General features: G+C 43.0%; 1 protein-coding gene and 1 long non-coding RNA gene across 2 annotated transcripts; both read left to right on the forward strand.

Annotated features, from left to right (window-relative positions):
- Positions 1 to 20: 20 nt before the first annotated feature.
- LOC311146297 (zinc finger and BTB domain-containing protein 41-like) lies at positions 21 to 13,384 on the forward strand (the record flags this gene model as incomplete). Its single annotated transcript, XM_084182787.1, has 10 exons — positions 21 to 29; positions 571 to 644; positions 1,579 to 1,648; positions 3,977 to 4,124; positions 8,553 to 8,682; positions 9,017 to 9,112; positions 9,327 to 9,433; positions 9,607 to 9,712; positions 10,099 to 10,187; positions 12,470 to 13,384. The coding sequence occupies 10 exons, from the start codon at positions 21 to 23 to the stop codon at positions 13,093 to 13,095; spliced, it is 1,455 nt and encodes a 484-aa protein (XP_084038913.1). The 3' UTR covers positions 13,096 to 13,384.
- An 879-nt stretch (positions 13,385 to 14,263) lies between these two features.
- On the forward strand, positions 14,264 to 15,213 carry LOC311146445. Its single transcript, XR_014614680.1, has 2 exons — positions 14,264 to 14,481; positions 14,639 to 15,213. It is a non-coding gene; the product is annotated as an uncharacterized lncRNA (long non-coding RNA).
- Positions 15,214 to 15,220: the final 7 nt, after the last annotated feature.

The following is a 15,220-nucleotide window of genomic DNA, read 5'->3' on the forward strand; positions in this document are numbered from 1 at the left end:
TATGCTCCAACTTTGGAAGTATGCTTGGGGTCATTGTCCATTTGGAAGACCCATTTGCGACCAAGCTTTAACTTCCTGACTGATGTCTTGAGATGTTGCTTCAATATATCTACATAATTTTCCTTCCTCATGATGCCATCTATTTTGTGAAGTGCACTAGTCCCTCCTGCAGCAAAGCACCTCCACAGCATGATGCTGCCACCCCCGTGCTTCCCGGTTGGGATGATGTTCTTCGGCTTGCAAGCGTTCCCCTTTTTCCTCCAAACATAACGATGGTCATTATGGCCAAACAGTTCTATTTTTGTTTCATCAGACCAGAGGACATTTCTCCAAAAAGTACAATATTTGTCCCCATGTGCAGTTGCAAACCGTAGTCTGGCTTTTTTATGGCGGTTTTGGAGCAGTGGATTCTTCCTTGCTGAGCGGCCTTTCAGGTTATGTCGATATAGGACTCGCTTTACTGTGGATATATATACTTTTTACCTGTTTCCTCCAGCATCTTCACAAGGTCCTTTGCTGTTGTTCTGGGATTGATTTGCACTTTTCGCACCAGAGTACGTTCATCTCTAGGAGACAGAACGCAAGTGCTCCTTCTGCAACAAGCTGCACGCCAGCAAAAAGACCCTGGCCAAACACGTCAGAAGGTGAACCTTTGTGTCTGTCCCATCATCCTCTGTTCACCAGGGTTGGGGGTCAGTTCCATTTCAATTCAGCCAATTCAGGAAGTAAACAGAAATTCATATTCTAATAGAGAAGCTTTGAGGAACATTTGAATTGGGAATAGGAATTTCAGTTTACTTCCTAAATTGACTGAATTGAAATGGATTTGACCCCCAACCCTGATATTCACATTACACTCTTATACATATTCTATATTTTGGTTATTATAAATCCCTAACAATTGCGCTTTTAGGAAAAGAGTCACTCTAAATTAAAATGGTTGTAAATTAAAATCATGTTCTCATGAATAAAAATATGAGGTTATTTATTTAGTGGTTGGATTGAAACCTTAACAGCCCTTCTAAACTAGGAGCTGGTTTCCCAGACCCAGATTAAGCCTAGTCCTGGATTAACAATCATTCTCAATAGAGAATCTTTATTCAAAGTGCGTTTTAGTCTATTACTAGGCTTAATCTGGGTCAAGGAAACCATTGCTAGATGAGTTAAAGCTTGTTTGTAGTCTTTCAGGGTAAAGGGGTCTCTGGGTAGTAGTAATCTGAATTAATCATTATATACCCTGATCTAGATGTTATTAGCAATTATATAATGGTGATTCTTTAATTGCCCTTCAGGGGATAAACAGAGTTTATTTTATTTAATTAAATGGTTTACGCTGTAGTCCACCATTCGTGTCCTTTTCTCACTTAGTTCTATGTAGTGTACTTAAAGTTAAAATAATGAGCTTTGCCACCTTGTGGACACGTGTCACAGTGCAGTTCAGTGTCAAAGGGATCCAGACAGGTCAATGCACAGTTGTACTGTATGTTTATATTGAGGCTCTCTGGTCCCCAAGGAGTGAAAAGGAATGAATAATGAAGTCAAGTGTGTACTACCTATGTGTTACCACTGTGCTTTCAGGTTCCACCCGGACCACATTCAAGAGTTCCTGGCCATGAGGAAGAAGAAGAACGAGGGATGGAAGTGTGATGTAAGCTTTGACTTGTTTTATTTTATGAAACACAATCCAAAAAAGAAAATTGTCAGATAACGGACAGAGTATAGAAAAGGAGGTAAAGAGCAAAATGCTAGCCCCAAGATTCAGACTACAATCATATTTTGAAGGGATCACTCCCCTTGAGCCCTTATAATATGAATGTCTCTTGCTGATCAATATCAACACTTTGAGCCTAAGAAGTTTGGTTTTAACATTTTGCATTTTTGTCATTTAGCAGACGCTCTTATCCAGAGCGACTTGCATACATTTTTTGTACTGGTCCCCCGTGGCAATCAAACCCACAACCCTGTTGTTGCAAGCGCCATGCTCTACCAACTGAGCCACATGGTAGTTTCACAACCTTTATCTTATCAAGTTCAAGTGTCAAGTCTATTATGACATCATTACATAGCCATATGAAATTAAATGTATTTTAGAAGTTGAGTTGAGGCAAGGACCACTCTAAAATATATACAGTGCCTTCGGAAAGTATTCAGACCCCTTAACCTTTTCCACATGTTGTTACGTTGCAGCCTTATTCTAAAATGGATTCAATAGTTTTGTTTCCTCTCATCAATCTACACACAATACCCCATAATGACAGAGCAAAAACAGATTTTTAGAAATGTCAGCTAATTTATTAGAAATAAAAAACAGAAATATCACCTTTACATAACTATTCAGACCCTTTACTCAGTACTTTGTTAAAGCACCTTTGGCAGCGAGTCTTCTTAAGTATGACGCTACAAGCTTGGCTCACCAGTATTTGGGGAGTTTCTCCCATTCTTCTCTGCAGATCCTCTCAAGCTCTGTCAGGTTGGGTGGGGAGCGTCGCTGCACAGCTATTTTCAGGTCTCTCCAGAGATGTTCGATCGGGTTTAAGTCCAGGCTCTGGCTGGTCCTCTCAAGGACATTCAGAGACTTGTCCCGAAGCCACTCCTGCATTGTCTTGGCTGTGTGCTAAGGGTCGTTGTCCTGTTGGAAGGTGAACCTTCGCCCCAGTCTGAGGTCCTGAGCGCTCTGGAGCAGGTTTTCATCAAGGATCTCTCTGTACTTTGCTCCGTTCATCTTTGCCTCGATCCTGACTAGTCTCCCAGTCCCTACCGCTGAAAAACATGATGCTGCCACCACCATGCTTCACCGTAGGGATGGTGCCAGGTTTCCTCCAGACGTGACGCATGGCATTCAGGCCAAAGAGTTCAATCTTGGTTTCATCAGACCAGAGAATCTTGTTTCTCATGGTCTGAGAGTCTTTAGGTGCCTTTTGGCAAACTCCAAGCGGGCTGTCTTGTGCCTTTTACTGAGGAGTGGCTTCCGTCTGGCCACTCTACCATAAAGGCCTGATTGGTGGAGTGCTGCAGAGATGGTTGTCCTTCTGGAAGGTTCTCCCATCTCCACAGAGGAACTCTAGACCATCGGGTTCCTGGTCACCTCCCTGACCAAGTTCCTTCTCCCCCGATTGCTCAGTTTTGCAGGGTGTTCTTGGGGACCTTTAATGCTGCAGAATTTTTTTGGTACCCTTCCCCAGATCTGTGCCTCGACACAATCCTGTCTCGGAGCTCTACGGACAATCTTCAACCTCATGGCTTGGTTTTTGCTCTGACATGCACTGTCAACTGTGGGACCTTGTATAGACAGGTGTGTGCCTTTCCAAATCATGTCCAATCAATTGAATTTACCACAGATGGACTCCAATCAAGTTGTACAAACATCTCAAGGATGATCAATGAAAACAGGATGTACCTGAGCTCAATTTTGAGTCTCATAGCAAAAGGTCTGAATAGTTATGAAAATAATGTTTTTCTGTTTTGTATTTTTTAAAATAAATTTGCAAACATTTCTAAAAACCTGTTTTAGCTTTGTCATTATGGGGTATCGTGTGTTGATTGCTGAGGATTATTTTTTATTTAATCCCTTTTAGAATAAGGCTGTAACGTAACAAAATGTGGAAAAAGTCAAGGGGTCCGAATACTTTCTGAAGGCACTGTACCTACAGATGCAATGCAGTAAATGGAAAACGTGTAGTGTATATGAGGTTTAAAAATACTTTCCACTTAGAAATGTCAGACTTGAAATGTATCAACCCCTACAAAAATTGTCCTTTAATTATAATCCTCATAATAATTCACATTTCCTGTTGTTGCAGGACTATTTTCCTGCTGTAGCAAACTGGCTCAAATTAAGATCCTACATCTGTACACGTCACATAATATTCACAGAATACATATTCCACAGAATGATACATTTTCACGTTCACTGCAAGTACAGTCAGTGTATTCTCGTATCCTCACCTGCTCTCTCTCTCTGATATTCCGGGTTCAGATCTGCCACAAGTCTTTCACACGTAGGCCTCATCTGGAAGAGCACATGATTCTACACACGCAAGACCGACCCTTCAAATGTGCCTTCTGTGACGACTACTTCAAGTCCAGGTTTGCCCGCTTGAAGCATCAAGAAAAGTATCATTTAGGTAATGAACGGGAAATTTCATTTGATTGCTTTATCCAACATATTTAGATAATAGATCAATGTATTGTACCTCTTGACTTGAGGCGTACAGATATATTGCATTATGATGAGTCCATAATGCTTTATTGGCCTTGTCATAAGTATGAATTAACTGCTTATAATGTGTTAGGATAGTGATGAATCGGTTATTATCTGTCATTTGAGCTAGTTGAAAGGCGAGACATATTATAAGTTATCATGGTTATAACAAGTAATAATACGTTATAACTATATGCCCTAAGTAAAGTGTTACTGTTATATCCCCTTGGATTGATGAGGAATTGAAAAATGGTATGGTTGAGAGGGATGAGGCAAAAGGTATGGCATACAGTGGCTTGCGAAAGTATTCCACCCCCTTGGCATTTTTCCTATTTTGTTGCCTTACAACCTGGAATTAAAATTGATTTTGGGGGGGTTTGTATCATTTGATTTACACAAAATGCCTACCACTTTGAAGATGCAAAATATGTTTTCTCGTGAAACAAACAAGAAATAAGACAAATAAACAGAAGACTTGAGTGTGCATAACTGTTCACCCCCCAAAGTCAATACTTTGTAGAGCCACCTTTTGCAGCAATTACAGCTGCAAGTCTCTTCGGGTATGTCTCTATAAGCGTGGCACATCTAGCCACTGGGATTTTTGCCCATTCTTCAAGGCAGAACTGCTCCAGCTCCTTCAAGTTGGATGGGTTCCGCTGGTGTACAGCAATCTTTAAGTCATACCACAGATTCTCAATTGGATTGAGGTCTGGGCTTTGACTAGGCCATTCCAAGACGTTTAAATGTTTCCCCTTAAACCACTCAAGTGTTGCTTTAGCAGTATGCTTAGGGTCATTGTCCTGCTGGAAGGTGAACCTCCATCCCAGTCTCAACTCTCTGGAAGACTGAAACAGGTTTCCCTCAAGAATTTCCCTGTATTTAGCGCCATCCTTCAATTCTGACCAGTTTCTCAGTCCCTGCCGATGAATGGTATTCTCGGGGTGATGAGAGGTGTTGGATTTGCGCCAGACATAGCGTTTTCCTTGATGGCCAAAAAGCTCAATTTTAATCTCATCTGACCAGAGTACCTTCTTCCATATGTTTGGGGAGTCTCCCACATGCCTTTTGGCGAACACCAAATGTGTTTGCTTATCTTTTTCTTTAAGCAATGGCTTTTTTCTGGCCACTCTTCTGTAAAGCCCAGCTCTGTGGAGTGTACGGCTTAAAGTGGTCCTATGGACAGATACTCCAATCTCCGCTGTGGAGCTTTGCAGCTCCTTCAGGGTTATCTTTGGTCTCTTTGTTGCCTCTGATTAATGCGCTCCTTGCCTGGTCCGTGAGTTTTGGTGGGCTGCCCTCTCTTGGCAGGTTTGTTGTGGTGCCATATTCTTTCCATTTTTTAATAATGGATTTAATGGTGCTCCGTGGGATGTTCAAAGTTTCGGATATTTTTTTATAACCCAACCCTGATCTGTACTTCTCCACAACTTTGTCCCTGACCTGTTTGGGGAGCTCCTTGGTCTTCATGGTGCCGCTTGCTTGGTGGTGCCCCTTGCTTAGTGGTGTTGCAGACTCTGGGGCCTTTCAGAACAGGTGTATATATACTGAGATCATGTGACAGATCATGTGACACTTAGATTGCACACAGGTGGACTTTATTTAACTAATTATGTGACTTCTGAAGGTAATTGGTTGCACCAGATCTTATTTAGGGGCTTCATAGCAAAGGGGGTGAATACATATGCACACACCACTTTTCCGTTATTTATTTTTTAGCATTTTTTGAAACAAATTATTTTTTTCATTTCACTTCACCAATTTGGACTATTTTGTGTATGTCCATTACATGAAATCCAAATAAAAATCAATTTAAATTACATGTTGTAATGCAACAAAATAGGGAAAACGGTAAGGGGGAGGAATACTTTTGCAAGGCAAAAGTACTGCAAATTGAGAAATCACGTGACTAAACTGAATAAAAAGAAGAAGAAACTAAACTATGAAACAAAGATAAATGATTTGGAGCACCTTAAAATAAATATTGGGCAAAAAGGCAAACTCAGCTCCATCACTCATTGAATCAGATGGCTCATTCCTCACAAAACCCATTGATATTGCCAACTACTTTAATGATTTTTTCATTGGCAAGATTAGCAAACTTAGGCATTACATGACAGCAACAAACGCTGACACTACACATCCAAGTATATCTGACTAAATTGTGAAAGACAAGCATTGTTATTTTGAATTCCGTAAAGTAAGTGTGGAAGAGGTAAAAAAATGATTGTTGTCTATCAACAATGACAAGCCACCAGGGTCTGACAACTTGAATGGAAAATTACTGAGGATAATAGTGGATGATATTGCGACTCCTATTTGCCATATCTTCAATCTAAGCCTATTAGAAAGTGTGTGCCCTCAGGCCTGGAGGGAAGCAAAAGTCATTTCGCTACCTAAGATTAGTAAAGCCCCCTTTACTGGCTCAAATAGCCAACCAATCAGCCTGTTACCAACCCTTAGTAAACTACTGGAAAAAAGTGTTTTTTGTCCAGATACAATTCTATTTTACAGTAAACAAATTTACAACAGACTTTTAGCACGCTTATAGGGAAGGACATTCAACAAGCACAGCACTTACACAAATTACTGATGATTGGCTGAGAGAAATTGATGATAAAAAGATTGTGGGGGCTGTTTTGTTAGGATTCAGTGTGGCTTTTGATGTTTTCGATCATAGTCTGCTGCTGGAAAAACGTATGTGTTATGGCTTTACACCCCCTGCTATATTCTGGATAAAGAGTTACCTGTCTAACAGAACACAGAGGGTGTTCTTTAATGGAAGCCTCTCCAACATAATCCAGGTAGAATCAGGAATTACCCAGGGCAGTTGTTTAAGCCCCTTACTTTTTTCAATCTTTACTAATGACATGCCACTGGCTTTGAATAAAGTGTGTCTATGTATGCGGATGACTCAAACTATACACGTCAGCTACTACAGCAACTGAAATAACTGCAACACTTAACAAAGAGTTGCAGTTAGTTTCGGAATGGGTGGCAAGGAATAAGTTAGTCCTGAATATTTCCAAAACTAAAAGCATTGTATTTGGGTCAAATCATTCACTAAACCCCAACTACATCTCGTAATGAATAATGTGGAAATTGAGCAAGTTGAGGAGTAACCCTGGATTGTAAACTGTCATGGTCAAAACATATTGATACAACAGTAGCTAAGATGGGACAAGTCTGTCCATAATAAAGCGCTGCTCTGCCTTCTTAACAGCACTATCAACAAGGTAGGTCCCAAAGGCCCTAGTTTTGCCACACCTGGACTACTGTTCAGTCGTGTGGTCAGATGCCACAAACAGGGACTTAGGAAAATTGCAATTGGCTCAGAACAGGGCAGCACGGCTGGCCCTTGGATGTACAAAGAGAGCTAACATGAATAATATGCATGTCAAACTGTCCCGTGTGGCTCAGTTGGTAGAGCATGGCGCTTGCAACGCCAGGGTTGTGGGTTCGATTTCCACGGGGGACCAGTATGGGAAAAAAGTATGAAAATGTGTGCACTCACTACTGTAAGTCGCACTGCATAAGAGTGTCTGCTAAATGACTAAAATGTAAATGTAAACTCTCCTGGCTCAAAGTGGAGCGAGATTAACTTAATCACTACTTGTATTTGTGAGAGGTATTGACAAGTGGAAGGCACCAAGCTGTCTGTTTGAACTACTGGCACACAGCTTGGACACCCACGCATACCCCACAAGACATGTTACCAGAAGTATCTTCACATTCCCCAAGTCCAGAACAGACTAGTACTACATAGAGCCATGACTACATGGAACTCTATTCCACATCAAGTAAGAGATGGACGCAGTAGAATCAGATTTTAAAAAATAACTAATACACCTTATGGAACAGCGGGGACTTTGAAGAGACACAAACACAGGCACAGACACACATACACATGATAAGACACACACTCTACACACACGTACACATGGATTTTGTTTTGTAGATATGTGGTAGTAGAGTAGGGGCCTGAGGGCACATACTTAATGTGTTGAGAAATCTGCTGTGAATGTATTGTAATGTTTTTAAAATTGTATAAACTGCCTCAGGAAGAGCAGCTGCTGCCTTGGCAGGAACTAATGGGGATCCATAATAAACCCCAGGAAGAGTAGCTGCTGCCTTGGCAGGAACTAATGGGGATCCATAATAAATACAAATACCATGTTCGGGTTTATTGTCCTCAAAAACATTGGGAGTCAAGGAAAATGTTGTATAATCATTGAAGAGAATTCTTTCAAGTTTGTAGAAGCTTAACTTTAGTCAATGATCAAATGTTGATATTGGATTGAGAAGTAAGGCTGTGACACTGGGATATTTAGTTGACCTTTGACTCTGTCCACAGGTCCGTTCCCTTGTGACATCTGTGGCCGCCAGTTCAACGACACGGGTAACAGGAAGAGACACATTGAATGTACACATGGGGGCAAGAGAAAATGGACCTGCTTCATCTGTGGGAAGTCAGTGAGGGAGAGGTAGGATTGTCAAAACTTTTTTTGGGGTTGTGGGAAAATTCAATTCAAATGTAATCATAAAACAAGTAATAAAAAGCCTAAAATAAACAGCAGTGCTTAGAATACTGCACATATACGTGTGATTACATTGAACTTCTATGTTTTTATACACAACAACTACTAATGTTAAAACTTTTAACGAAACTTTTAACCAACTTGTTTTTAACAGTACTTTTTGGTGGCGGTATTGTGTCTATCTCTCACTGCTCACATGGTAACAATCTCAACTTTAGTGACTGGTCTACTATCAGTCTAACTCCATTGATTGTAATGTTGTTGTTTTTTATGTCCGTAGGACAACGTTGAGAGAACATTTGCGCATTCACAGTGGAGAGAAACCTCACCTCTGCAGTATCTGTGGACAGAGTTTCCGCCACGGCAGCTCTTATAGGTCAATATGCTTGGGCAGTTCATAACATACCTAGTTCTTATTGGCTATCACCTGTGGGTGGAGTCCCATGTTCAGCAGGTTTCTATTGGGTCGTTTTTGTCTTCTCCAGAGAAAATACTTTTGTCATAATTTAGTACAAAATAAATACAATGTTTGCCTGTTTTAATTGCATATTAAAATTTCTTAACTTTAACCCCAAACTCTATTCTGATAGGCTTCATCTTCGAGTCCACCACGACGACAAGCGCTACGAGTGTGACGAATGCGGAAAGACGTTCATACGCCACGACCATCTGACCAAACACCAGAAAATACACTCGGGTACGGTATACACACCTTCCGTGTTATGTTCCGTAGCTATGCAAAAGAGAGTAAAATGCTCCCCTGGGTTAGTTGTTCATACATGGTCCTGGGCCTGTTTGGATGTTTTTATGCTGCATATGAATTGTCTTACAGGACAATAATTGAATTGAATCTCCCTTGGATGTTATCAGGGGAGAAAGCCCACCAGTGCGAGGAATGTGGAAAGTGTTTCAGGCGTCATGATCACCTGACCGTCCATTACAAAAGTGTCCACCTGGGAGAGAAGGTGTGGCAGAAGTAAGTGGTCCGGATGGTGGATGGAGATGGAGGGAATGGGCGCGTTCCAGGTTGACTACATTGCAGATGCATGTCAGATCTCACACCGCGGCTGACTACATTGCAGATGCGTGTCAGATCTCACACTGCGGCTGACTACATTGCAGATGCATGTCAGATCTCACAACGCGGCTGAATACATTGCAGATGCATGTCAGATCTCACAACGCGGCTGACTACATAACATATCAGCTAACCACATAATATGATATATGAAAAAACAAAAAAACAATGTATGCATTCACTAACTGTAAGTCGCTCTGGATAAGAGCGTCTGCTAAATGACTAAAATGTAAATGTAAATGTGAAAAGACTAAGCATTAGGAAAACTTGTGTGGATTCTATAGGTATAAAACAGCTGTGCATCAGTGTGAGGTTTGTAAGAAGGAGTTCAAAGGGAAGTCCAGTCTGGAAATGCACTTCAGGACACATTCAGGTAAGATGACAATAAAAGCTGTGAATGTCTGTTTGACTGGCAGCGTACCTTTCTTTTCACATCAACCCTTTATTGACATGTTAATCCAGAACAAATGTATTTGGTGGACATAGATGTCCTATAAATACAGTGGGGAGAACAAGTATTTGATACACTGCCGATTTTGCAGGTTTTCCTACTTACAAAGCATGTAGAGGTCTGTAATTTTTATCATAGGTACACTTCAACTGTGAGAGATGGAATCTAAAACAAAAATCCAGAAAATCACGTTGTATGATTTTTAAGTAATTAATTTGCATTTTATTGCATGGCATAAGTATTTGATCACCTACCAACCAGTAAGAATTCCGTCTCTCACAGACCTGTTAGTTTTTCTTTAAGAAGCCCTCCTGTTCTCCACTCATTACCTGTATTAACTGCACCTGTTTGAACTCGTTACCTGTATAAAAGACACCTGCCCACACACTCAATCAAACAGACTCCAACCTCTCCACAATGGCCAAGACCAGAGAGCTGTGTAAGGACATCAGGGATAAAATTGTAGACCTGCACAAGGCTGGGATGGGCTACAGGACAATAGGCAAGCAGCTTGGTGAGAAGGCAACAACTGTTGGCGCAATTATTAGAAAATGGAAGAAGTTCAAGATGACAGTCAATCGCCCTCGGTCTGGGGCTCCATGCAAGATCTCACATCGTGGGGCATCAATGATCATGAGGAAGGTGAGGGATCAGCCCAGAACAACACGGCAGGACCTGGTCAATGACCTGAAGAGAGCTGGGACCACAATCTCAAAGAAAACCATTAGTAACACACTACGCCGTCATGGATTAAAATCCTGCAGCGCACGCAAGGTCCCCATGCTCAAGCCAGCGCATGTCCAGGCTCGTCTGAAGTTTGCCAATGACCATCTGGATGATCCAGAGGAGGAATGGGAGAAGGTCATGTGGTCTGATGAGACAAAAATAGAGCTTTTTGGTCTAAACTCCACTCGCCGTGTTTGGAGGAAGAAGAAGGATGAGAACAACCCCAAGAACACCATCACAACTGTGAAGCATGGAGGTGGAAACATCATTCTTTGGGGATGCTTTTCTGCAAAGGGGACAGGACGACTGCACCGTATTGAGGGGAGGATGGATGGGGCCATGTATCACGAGATCTTGGCCAACAACCTCCTTCCCTCAGTAAGAGCATTGAAGATGGGTCGTGGCTGGGTCTTCCAGCATGACAACGACCCGAAACACACAGCCAGGGCAACTAAGGAGTGGCTCCGTAAGAAGCATCTCAAGGTCCTGGAGTGGCCTAGCCAGTCTCCAGATCTGAACCCAATAGAAAATCTTTGGAGGGAGCTGAAAGTCCGTATTGCCCAGCGACAGCCCCGAAACCTGAAGGATCTGGAGAAGGTCTGTATGGAGGAGTGGGCCAAAATCCCTGCTGCAGTGTGTGCAAACCTGGTCAAGACCTACAGGAAACGTATGATCTCTGTAATTGCAAACAAAGGTTTCTGTACCAAATATTAAGTTCTGCTTTTCTGATGTATCAAATACTTATGTCATGCAATAAAATGCAAATTAATTACTTAAAAATCATACAACGTGATTTTCTGGATTTTTGTTTTAGATTCCGTCTCCCACAGTTGAATTGTACCTATGATAAAAATTACAGACCTCTACATGCTTTGTAAGTAGGAAAACCTGCAAAATCGGCAGTGTATCAAATACTTGTTCTCCCCACTGTAGATGATAGGTCTGGCAGGTAGCATACCGACCTGCTTTAATTTCTTAGATAATTAACAGACGGTGTATTAGACCAGCAGCCATCAAACTATACACACGCTTCAATAAATGTATATTTTTGATCCGTTTTTTTATCAAGGTTTTTCAGTATTTTACAGGCGAAGGGCCACAACAAACAACAAAACCTCTACCTACCCCTTCTCCTCTCCCTCCCCCCTCTCCTCTACCCCCCCCCTCCTCTCCCTCCCCCCTCTCCTCTCCCTCCCCCCTCTCCTCTCCCTCCCCCCTCTCCTCTACCTCCCTCCCCCCTTTCCTCTCCTCTCCCTCCCCCCTCTCCTTTCCCTCCCCCTCTCCTATACCTCCCTCCCCCTCTCCTCTACCTCCCTCCCCCCTCTCCTCTCCCTTCCCCCTCTCTTCTACCTCCCTCCCTCCTCTCCTCTACCCCCCCCCCCACCTCTCCCTCTCTCCTCTACCTCCCCCCCTCCCCTTTTTATCCTCTATTCTGTAATAATGTATGTCCAACTAACTTCCGTCATGTCTTCTGCAAGGTGAGAAACCTTACAGATGCCCCGTGTGCCAACAGACGTTCCGCATCAAGAAGACCCTCACCAAGCACATGGTGATCCACTCGGACGCCCGCCCCTTTAACTGCCCGCACTGCAGTGCCACCTTTAAAAGGAAAGACAAGCTGAAGTACCATAGGGACCATGTACACAGCGCTAAGTACACTGAGCAGCAGCAGCCTCTGGTAGTGCTGACAGAGGACAAGATGGTGACTCTGCCCTATAATACCCACGGCCCCTCCAAGGTGTACCGGGCTGAACCAAAGACCGTTCTCCAGAACGTCCCCTCCGACGTGTGTGTGCCTGTCACGCTGGTGCCTGTCCAGATGTCCAGGGTGGTCCCGGGGGTACAGGGTGACCTGGGGGGACATGTAACCTGCCCGCCCCAGGGCCAGGGGCAGCAGCAGACAGCTGGAGGGTACCAGAATGCCACGGAGCTGGCGTTCCTGGAGAAGTACACGCTTACCCCCCAGCCGGCCAACATTGTGCACCCGGTGCGGCCCGACCAGATGTTGGACCCCAGGGATCAGTCTTACCTGGGCACCCTGCTGGGCCTGGACTCTGCCACCCCTGTCCAGAACATCTCTAACTCGGACCACGTCGCCCACTGATCATCCCTCTCTATACTTCCCGTTTGGTAACAGTTTATTTAAAGGGTACATACATAAGGACATCATAACACATTTATAACCCATACGAAACTGAATAAGACCCTAGAGGTAACATTTATATGAAGGGTGCGGTTGTTAACATAAGCATTCACAATGCTCATGTACTGCTTATGTATGGGTTATGAATGGGTTATGTATACACACGCTTCAATAAATGTATCTTTTTGATCCGTTTTTTTATAAAGGTTTTTCAGTATTTTACAGGCAAAGGGCCACAACAAACAACAAAACCTCTACCTACCCCTTCTCCTCTCCCTCCCTCCCCACTCCCCCTCCCCCCTCCCCTCTCCCTCCCCACTCTCCTCTACCTCCCTCTCCTTTCCCTCCCCACTCTCCTCTACCACCCCTCTACCTCTCCCTCTCTCCTCCCCCTCCCTCCCCCCTCTCCTCTACCCCCCCTACTTCTCCCTCTCTCCTCCCCCTCCCTCCCCCCTCTCCTCTACCCCCCCTACTTCTCCCTCTCTCCTCCCCCTCCCCTTTTTATCCTTTTTAATCCTGGGTTATGAATGGGTTATGAATGTGTTATGAATGTGTTATGAATGGGTTATGTATGGGTTATGAATGGATTATGAATGTGTTATGAAGTATTTATGTAGCTAGCCTTAAAATAAAGTGTAACCATGTTCTTTTAACCCCTGCAGCTTATTCAGGGCAGAACGCTCTGATGGAAACAGATGGTGTAGATCAGACCTAGCTCTCAGCCGTGTGGAACAGGGAATGTCGTCAGATGCATTTGTGATATTTTTATCTGCAACCGTCCAAACGTTGCACCACGTTGATTGAAACCCAAGTCTTCTATCAAATTGGCTGCTTATCTTCAAAGAGCACTTTTTAAAGTTTCTCTTGTCACACAAAAGCCTAAGATCTCTGTCATTCCATGAAATGAGTGTGAGTGAGTGATGTATATTGTGACAGGAGCCTGATTGTCCCCATACAAAAGGTAATTCCAGAACAGGTGTCTCCAACTCATTTCCAATGAGCTGGCTGTAAGTCTAAATCTTACAGGTGTAATCTGGATATTTATTCACAATTTAAATTGAATCAAGGTATTACACAACGCATTTACCCCCATTCAAATCAAGTTCCATAGTATTCCAAATGTTCCTTACCAGTTACCACAGAACTTTATTGTGATAATGAATCTTGGTGTTTTCAGCCTGTTGCTCCGGGGTGAAGTTTCTCCTGTACAGATCTAGGATCAGATTCCCCTCCCCCAATCGTAGCCATAACCAATTACACCATCAGCAGGGAAAATGCAAAACTGATCCAGGATCAGCGTTTAGGGGTGACGTCCCTACACCCAGCGGGCTCCTCAAAACTAGAAAGGTCTGTTTAATCAGTGTATCATGAGGTCAACCACTTCTGAATCAATCTTAAAAGTATTCTGTATATAATGTATATCATGTACTACCTCTGTCTTTCAAATGAATTGTTTGTACCCGGTTACTTCCTCATACCATGTTGTTTCTTTCACAATGGACAGGAGGGAACAGCCTGTATGTATAAAACGTCCTGATCTAGGATCAGGTCACCCCCCTGTCCAGGTAATCTTATTCATTATGATCTAAAAGGCTAAACTGATCCTAAATCAGCACTGCTACTTTGAGATGCTTGATACATATGATGGGTTTCTGTCTGGGGATGTACTGTATGTTGCCTTATAGGGGATCACCATGTTCATTAATGTGCATTATAAACCGGGTGGTTCGAGCCCTCAATGCTGATTGGCAGAAAGCCTTGGTATATCAGACCATATACCTCGGGTATGACAAAACAGTTATGTTTACTGGTCTAATTATGTTGGTAACCAGTTTGTAATAGCAATAAGGCACCTCAGGGGTTTGTGGTATATGCCCAATATACCACGGCTAAGGGCTGTATCCAGGCACTCTGCGTTGCGTCGTGCTTAAGAAAAGCCCTTTGCCGTGGTATATTGTCCATATACCACACCCCCTCTGGCCTTATTGCTTAAATAAACTCGACTTCTCTCTCTCTCTGTCCGTCCAACACAACCTCTAAATAAAGAAAACCATGTGCAAGATACAGGAAGATAATTTATAGTGTC

The sequence above is a fragment of the Coregonus lavaretus genome (assembly GCF_964263955.1).
Source record: "Coregonus lavaretus genome assembly, chromosome: 19".
Classification (NCBI taxonomy): Eukaryota; Metazoa; Chordata; class Actinopteri; order Salmoniformes; family Salmonidae; genus Coregonus; species Coregonus lavaretus.